Source organism: Buceros rhinoceros, unplaced genomic scaffold (genome assembly GCF_000710305.1).
Source record: "Buceros rhinoceros silvestris isolate BGI_N320 unplaced genomic scaffold, ASM71030v1 scaffold20012, whole genome shotgun sequence".
Lineage (NCBI taxonomy): Eukaryota > Metazoa > Chordata > Aves > Bucerotiformes > Bucerotidae > Buceros > Buceros rhinoceros.
This window is the reverse complement of record NW_010400961.1, coordinates 21,682-30,739: the sequence shown is the minus strand read 5'-3', so window position 1 is coordinate 30,739 and position 9,058 is coordinate 21,682. Positions and strand designations below refer to the sequence as shown.

Sequence of the window (9,058 nt, the reverse complement as noted above, 5' to 3'; positions counted from 1 at the left end):
GTCAAAATGCGACGGCGGCGAGCACACGGAAAGCAAGGGCAGCTCCGGGAGAAACAAGCAAGCAGGCAGGCAAGCAGGCAAGCATGGCACAGCAACGGCAATGGCACGCGGGCAGGCAGGCAGGCAGGCACGGCACGGCATGGAGGCAGGCAGGCAAGCTCCGCAGTGGCTGAGAGCACAGGAAGCAACTCAGCTCGCAGCACAGTCGCGTGACTTTTAAAGCGACAGTGGCGCGAAAACTTTCAACCAATGAGGATGCTGCTTGACGTCACATGATAGGGAATACAAATGCTATAGGATAGTTTAAAGCAAACTTCTCCTAAAAAGGAGATCTTTGCTGACGTACCCCACTGACCTATAAGAGAAAACAGTAAGACAGGAATAATGGCCTCTGGGAGGCAGATCCTGCAGTCTTCCTGTGGTGGAGAGCCACGGGGCACATCCCAGCTCTGCTGGAGCTGCTGAAGCTGTCAGGGATGCTGAGGATGTCCCAGGCTAGAAGTGGCAATGCCTTGCCACTGCCCAGTTGCAGGGTGAAGCTTGATGCACTTGGTGCCTCAGGGTGCCATCAAGGATTTGAATGGAGCAATGCCATTCTTCCAGGTACATCCTGAAAGTCTTGTCTTTTTTATTGTAATAAAAATCATGGAGTTTTTAGGGGACTGTATGAGTGCCAGAACTGTTATCCAAATCAATCAATCCTTAATGAATTAATGTTTGTGAAAAGTTAGGGGAATGCACTGAACTCTAAAACTGTTTCTTCCTAGGACAGGCAAGCACAAGCAACTACTGTGCAAGTGTCTTCATTTTCACGTCTCTATTTTTCCCAGTTTGAGGGAGATTCATTTGTCTTCTGTGTGAACTCAGTGTATAGCCTCGTCACTTTAACTGAACAGCAGATGTTATGGACAGCGCTGTCTGGGCGAAAGCAACCGCCCACCAGGCACTTCCCTCCAATTGCAGAGCCGAAGTCAGTTACTTTCCGTACCTCAGTCTGATGTTTAGAAGCAGTTAGAGAGATGACTAGTGCTTTATATACCAGACCTCCATAAGTTAATTTGATTTTCACTAATGTCATTTCTGAGGCCGGGATTTCCCCTAGGTTGCTTTAGGCACGGCCAATAAACTGCCTTCAGGAATGGTTACTGTACATTATACTGAAGAGGATCTGAGGAAGTCAGTGAGAAAGGGTAAATCCCATAGCAGTTAGGAAATGAGACCACGGATCTGTAGGGTTTAGGGTGAATATTTATTTATTTATTTATTTATTTTTAAATCTTGGTGCTGTGTGACTGCAGCAAAACGTCATTCCTTTGTGGTACAAGCAGAGATGTGCACTATCTTCCAAATTTTTTTTTGTTTTGTTTTCAGGGGGTTTTTGTAAGTGAATATTTGACAACCTAAACTCTTGGTTTTGAAAACACTTCCAGGATGAAGTTCTATTCATCTTGGGTGAACTTCTGAAATACAGGCAACGTTACACAAAATTCTGCAGGAATAACTTTAAGAATTAAGTTATCTACCATGTTCATAAGCATGCATAAGTAAGGAGATCTAAGAATATATTGTCATAAGTTGCCTTTTTTAAAGCCCTTCTGGTTTTATTAGGTTATCTGGATATGGTATCAAGAAGACAAAGGAATTTTGCTGAGTTGGGTTCAGTTGTCATCTTGATGACAAGTGCGAAAGTAGACAAAAAAACCCCAGAGAATAAAACATTGGTAGAAGATGATGGTCACTCATAGGGAGCAATGATGTGGCTTAGGACATCTGTTGTCAGCATATGTAAAGCGAGTGCTACAAGCATCTATTGAGACAAACATTGACAAACACTGTATTTGATGTATCCTGTGTTTTAAAAAATAATTCTGTAGAATACAAAGGTTTAAAATGAATAGATTCGTGTCCAGTTTTGGGCTCCCCAGTATGAGATAAGCACAGAGTTACTGGAGAGAGTCAAGCAAACGGCCATGAAGATGTATAAGGGACTGGAGCTTCTGTCCAGTACAGAGAGTGTGAGAGAGCTGGGGCCGTTCAGCTGGAGCAGAGAAGGCTCGGGGGGATCTTATCAATGTGTATAAATACCTGAAGGGAGGGTGCAAAAAAGACAGAGCCATGTTCTTGTTCTTCCAGTGGTGCCCAGTGACAGGACCAGAGGTAACGGGCACAAACTGAAACCCAGTTGGTTCCCTCTGAACACGGAAATACTTTTTCACCGTGACGATGGCCAAGCACTGGCACAGGCTGCCCAGGAAGGTTGTGGAGTCTCCGTCCTTGGAGATAATCAAAAGCTATCTGGTCGTGATCCTGGGCAACCAGCTCTAGGTGCCCCTGCTTGAGCAAGGGGCTTTGACCAGATGACCTGCAGAGGTCCCTGCCAAGATCAACTATTCTGTGATTCTATGCACTTCTGAGAATACCTCTAGAAATTGTATCTGGACTGGGGTTTTCTTTGCCTGCTTGCCAAGGAGAAGCTCAGAATTGAACACTGACCCTGCCACACCTGAGGAGATGTTACAGAACAGTTCAGTGTTAACTTTGGTCAAGAGTACTTCCATGTTTAAATATATGTGGTATTTTGCAGGTAAATATGTCTGCAGAGTATCGCGACAGGTGCTGCAAGAATAAAAAACATGAAAATATCAAAGTGTTCTTCTGCAATGATACTCAGGTAAAATTTAACTTCTCAGAATTTACTTTAAAGAAATACAAACTCACATGGGTTCTTTGTACAGTCCAGTCCCTGCATAACATTGTGACAGAGAATATTATCTATTAATGGTCAAATCATGATATTCAGGGTTGTTCCTTTTTTCAATTTGGAATCACACAATTTATCTAGTAAAATGATATTTTAAAAATTAAAAAATTAAGAATATCAAGCAATTCCATATCCAAGAAATGCTTTTTTTTTTTCCGTACTATAAAGATTCTTTTATATTTTTAATCCAAAATAGTAGAGGACACTTATTTTATTTTGCTAATAGAAGTAAACATAAAAATGTCCCAATATTTGTTTTCATTTTTCTACAAAAAATCATATTAGCTTTTCACTTCGGATGTGAAAACTTGAAAAGTAATGTTTTGGGCAGATCTCAAATGAGAGCATGATTGTCAGCTGTTGCTGCAAGTTTTATCACGACTTGATAAAAGGACTGACTCCAAAAATCATGCACTGTTTCCTGAACTGCACAGCTGATTTCATTACAGCTGTGATTTCTCCCTAACAGCCTCACTGCTACAAACTGATACTTTAAATCTTTGGAAGAGATGGCTGGCAGGTCAGATTAGTCATGTATTTCGTTGGAAAAGATCAGCACTATGAAAGCAAATTAAACTAATGGTAAAGGATGGAGGTTTTTTTTAAAGACAAACGAACATCACAAAGAATTACCGATGCACAGACTTTTCAGGACGTACTTTTGCTGTCTTTTCAGGAAATAGAATCACTACAGAGTATGGCGTGCAACATGCTCAGATTATTTCATAAGCAAAAAATCAGCAAAGACTTTAGATGGAAAGCAGCATTAGTCGCTTGTGGGACACTACAGGTTCTACAGTGCAAATGTGAAAGACATAAAAAAGAGAAGGTGAGTGTTAGCGATGTCTACAGTTTGTTGGAAGTATCTGACTTATTTCTTAAGAGTTCCTCAACACAGACTATCATATCTACCTCTCAAACTCAACACAGACTATCATATCTTCTTCTCAAAGGTACAACTATCATGCACGTTACACGCATGAAGAATGTTGCTCTGTATAGCATACGTCTTGTAATAGACAGTAAGCTCAGTGCAAAGACTGAGTAAGACTGATCTGGAAGTCTCTAGTGAAGATACATACTCTGGTTCGGTACTGGAATACCTGAGGTAATTCTTTGGTAAAAGTCAAAGACCGCACTTGTGCGAAGGAAGCCTTTAACTCCTCTAGTGTATGAAGTCATAGTTGTTACATCTTATGGGGCTTCTACCCTAAGATTAATGTTTACTTTGGTTTGTTTCAACAAACAATTAGTGGGATATTCTCCCCTTTCCATACATAATCCCTTTGATCTTTATTTTAACCACAACATCTCAGACTCAACAAGGAAAGTTAGGTATGAAAATACTTGGATTTTTATTCATTGGCAGAATCTGCTCTTTGATGTGTCACTCAAATCTAGCACAATGATCAACAGACTACCACAGCAAAGGAAGAGCCTTCCTTTAAGTGTGACTCACGTTACCCACAGAACATAAAAATATTGGCCAACATCAAAAAGCTTCTCCTTAGGCACCAAAACATATAGTTCTTCATGATTGGCTTAAATCGTTGGATTGAATGCTGCATTTAACTCACGCTTTTTCTCCTTGAAATGGAGAAACTCTTATAATCTAGGACCAGATCTTCAAAGTAATGTTGGTGTCTATATTTCACTTAGCCACCTGTGGTGAATCCAACATTTGCCTTACCATAGAAGATATCCCAGTTATGTCATAGAACTAGTCAAACTTCTGCCTAACCTCATGGATGCCTGATTTTGTTTAAAGACCAATTAAAGTAATTTGGCAAAATCATGAATGGTCGTTGAATATGGACAAGAACCATGGTTGTCATGTTTCTGGGTGAGATGCTGAACGCTAGGCCACAGCACCAAGCCCTAGGAACAGGTCTGTCTTACTCTACCAGTCTCAAGGTACCACACATGTAGTCATATCCTTTGAAGTTTGGCTCACAATTCAATGGCTTTATTTTTCCAGTCCTTCAAATTCTGGAGGATAAATTTTAAACCGTTTAAACCAGGATGTGTACGTTCTCAGTTGCACACACTGGTTTCAGCTGTCTGTATGTGCTGCGTGTTAAAGCTGCGCTCTCCCAGTCCAGTGGGCAGGGGCAGCAGCAGGGCTGTGCTCAAAGAGAGAACATCGGAGTGGGGCAGGCTGTGTACCGCCATGGCTGTGTACCAACGTGGTATGCTTTGCGAGTAGCCCACCTTTCTGGCTTAATTACCATGAAAGGTACCTCCATTATTACTGAGATATAATGGAATCGGTTTGTTTTAAAAGATGTCTATAGGAAAAATCAAGCTTTTCTCAATTACCAATACAAACTGTTCTTTTTCAGGTTTGCGTGCAAATAAATACATATAATAAAGAAGATACAGAAACAAGTGAACAGTCCAAAAAGAAATGTAACCAAGAATTCTGTGAACTGAAAGAAAATGTATCTAGCCTTAAATCTTGCTGGAATAAATTTGAAAAAATAATTTCCAGGTGAATCCTGGTCTTTTCTTTCAAACTGGCATTACTTGGTATCTTTGCATTTTATATGCATTCTTCAAGTAACTCTGTTCACTTATATGAACACTTCATGCCAGAATTCTGATGAAAAGCTACTGTACCTTGTTCCTGGAGACGGAATAAACAGAAACGGCTGAACCAAGCTGCAGAAGTGCAAGAAGTGGAAATAAAAGACCAGCGTTTGACACAGAATACTCTGCAGAAGGCTGTGTCCCACCTTCGTGGTCTGGAAACTACTTTGAATTTTCTGATCTTTCAAGGAAGTTTATGATACCATCACATGCAAGAAATCTACTTACATGTCTAATGCAATTCATAAACCGTCTTAGAAGCTGCAGGTGAAGAAAACAGTATGGAGAGGTAGCTTGTTTATGTAAAACACGTAAGGGCCAAAAGGAACAATTTACCAAAGAAGCAGCTGATCTTGGAAGTGTTCTGCTGATGCAGTATATGTTTTCAGCATGGGTATCTCATGGGTCTGCAGACTGATTTCAGTTTGCAAAAAAACAGGGAAAAAGTTAACTTTTTGAAGAACTTCTGAAGGGTGCTGATGTTTGAGAGCTGTAGCAGGCTTCTGCTGGCTGAAGTACAGGCAGACAGTGAGACCTATGAGAGGCAAAAAAGGAGATGCCTGGATGCAAGTTTGTTCAGCTGACTGGAGACAGCACTAGCCTTATGTATGTGGTTATTTATCCTAGGGTTACCTGCCGGAGGAGCGAGAATTTCTTGCCTTCAGATTGTGATTTCCTATACGCAATTGTTTTATATAACGTGTTTAACATGTTAGACAAATATGCTTAAATTGTGTGAATATTTACAGAGAATAATATATTGGCATTTAACTAATAAAGTGTTCATATTTAATTTTGGATAAATAGAAGTATTTTTATAGTTGTTTATAACTTTTACAGTTGTTTATAACTCTTTTGCACTTTCCTACTTTGATATTACAACTCCTTTGGTAATAAAATATTTGTCTTCTATGGAATTGGAATGTTGACTTTTTGGGTGAAATTACTCCTTTTTTAGCTTTTTTCCACAGCTAGTCATTAAAAGTCAAGCTGGTAATGTAAACTCCATGGATGTAATAGTCAGCCAGTTGTTTCCTGGTTCAGAGTAAGGTAACATACATTATCTGTACTAAAAGGAATCTTCCATGGAACCTCTGAAAAATTTTTTGTATTCAGAACAAAGACCTGAAAAAATGTTGGGCTGTCCTTCATGGAACTGTATAGATCTCCTTCGACTGCAGTAAGATCGTCGTACCGAATCCATGAAACCCAGTGTGCCCTACTGCTGATGGTGAGCGGTTAAGAGCAAAACAAACCAGCCCCCTCCAGCCTCCATCTATTTATGGTGAAGAGACTTACTGAGGTAGGAGTAGTATCTTTGTAAAACTGTGATCGAGGCTCTCACATATTGTCTTTTGCTCTTGATGTAAGAGATTGCAGCCAAACTGCAAAAAACCCAACCAAACTCACCCCATAATTATTTTACGTAATAGGAAGTGGAAACATCATACTGCAGATAAGAGAATGTAACCACTATTGTAAGTGGATTTCTCTGGAAATCCCTTCTACTGAAAGAAGTCCCAGGAGTCTGATGATTAAATTTGTCTCAGACTGCAGAACAGCTGTGCTTTTTGTTTTGTTTTTTTCATTCAGGAACAGTTGAAAGCCAAGATTTATTTCCTAATAACTACTTGGCAAGGAAAGGTGACTGGGAATTAAAAGCAAAACAGGGAGATGCAGTATTAGCCTCTGCAAAACTGGAATTTCAGTCAGCTTAAATGACTTAAGCAGCAGGCCACAACTTAAGTCTTGAGGCAAATCAAGCAGTTTCAGGCCTCTCCCAGGGAAAAGACCAAGGTTAGATCTAGAGCAGAAATTTTAATTGAGTGATTATGAAATTCTGGGGATTTTCTGATTGCTTCTCTTAATATCTTGTCTGCCTGATTCTTGTCGCGGAATTTCCCGAGTCACTGCTGACATGCAAAGGCCAAGTACTAAACACAGTGACTTGTGCTCTTTGATTTGCTCCTGCCATTTGAAAACCTTCTTCGGTGTCTCCTGAAATTACAAATGTCACAACAATAAACTGCTCCGCAGGCATCAGCAAAGGGATAAAAATCTTGCAGGGTATCACCACCACACCTACCTCCCTGCCACTTTCATTTATTTATTTAGCCACAGCAAACAAGGAATATGAATAGGTCAAACCCCACAATATAGAAATGCATGGAATGTGTGGAAGGGTATTTAAATTAGTAAAAAGAATTTTAGCACTGACATTGCAAGGGATTCCAGGAAAGCAGGATGGGGTCACTAACCCCTGTGAGCAAGATAATGTTGCCCACTTCTAACAGCAAGAATGAGTTAGGCTTTCTGTTTTATAATGCAAAGGAAGAATTTCTGGTGTTTAGGAAGCCATATAAAGGAAGGCCACTGGAAGACAATGTTCAAATCTCACTTTACACATCAAACAGGTGTTTACAGCTGTAGTTCTTTAACTAAAGATGCAGAGTAAATCTCTCCTGGCTGGTTATGTGTTTACTTCCATTCTCCCTCTTCAGCTTTGTACTGAGCAGAAGAGATGTTTGCTTTATGACAGGTTTCATTCAGCAGCAACCTAGGTTTTTACTGGTTTTTTTCCCTCCTGCTATGTGATTGGAATGGTTCATGACGAACTAGAATAAAGAGGAAGCCAGCATAAAGAATATCACAGAATGGTATCAAGGTGACGGAGGAATCCAAATCTTATCTCATTATTCAATTAAAAAAAACCCCTATCCTTTGAAAAGAACAACTAAGTGGTTCTCTCCCAGCCACTAGGAGAAGACAGAGGATGGTCCTCACATCAGGTCTGGTGTATTTGAGACCAAAGATATCATAATATTCGTAAGGTTGAAATGATCCCTATGCTGTTTGGTTATCCCTATTTAGTTATATAGTTATCCCTATGCTATTTAGAACAATTTCACACTTGGCTACAAAAATGTGTACATCACAGTAAGTTTTATTGGCATATTTGCTTTATTGTTAACAAGTGGCAAATTAGCATTAGGAGGTGATTCATATTTATTAATTAAAACAGAACTGACACTTTAAAATAAACCTAGTATACCAAATAAGGTGCAAACAAGCCTGGGAATTGTGAAGAAAGAAAAAAAAAGCAACCCCAAAACCAAAAACCCCACCCCACTGGATGGTCACAAACAAATATTTAACGTATTGAGGGGCAAGGCGAACATAATAAATGCAATGCTGACAAAATTAATCACCTCAAACACATGAATGAACATTTCATTTAAAAATACGGAACAACAATAAACTTACAAAGATACATAGTAAATGTCATATGAAGGATGAACACCAAGAGTTAGAGCAATCATATAAAGTAGGTATTGTAACAGTTGTAGAATACTCAGCACTTCACAGATCAGACCCAAATCAGTTCACGCTCCTGCCAGAAACCCAACTACAAATACAGAACCATGTACTACTATTTAGAACTTGAGTCCAATATTCAGCTGTATTAAACTGAATACTTGATTTGCTGACTCAAAAGCTAATGTTCCCATTAGAGAAATATTATTTCCCTATTGATTTTTTGCTTGTAAAGAAGAAATACGAATTAAGAGAAAACATGAATAAACTATTTTCTGGCAACGTGAAATGGAATGGGCCTACGCAGGATCCTCCAGAAACATGTATTCTGGAATGACGTAACAAAACCAAAAAAACCTCACTGAACTAGTATGAAAGAGTAATCTCTTAAAT

General features: G+C 39.5%; 1 protein-coding gene across 1 annotated transcript in view; it reads left to right on the top strand.

Moving 5' to 3' along the window:
• Positions 1-5,256, top strand: part of LOC104489906 (interleukin-7-like) — a 9,919-nt gene extending 4,663 nt beyond the window's left edge. The window contains exons 4-6 of the mRNA XM_010132115.1: positions 2,585-2,671; positions 3,438-3,590; positions 5,104-5,256. Of these exons, the coding sequence (XP_010130417.1) occupies positions 2,585-2,671; positions 3,438-3,590; positions 5,104-5,256 (393 nt within the window). The remainder of the gene's footprint in view (positions 1-2,584; positions 2,672-3,437; positions 3,591-5,103) is intronic.
• The last annotated feature ends 3,802 nt before the right edge of the window (positions 5,257-9,058 follow it).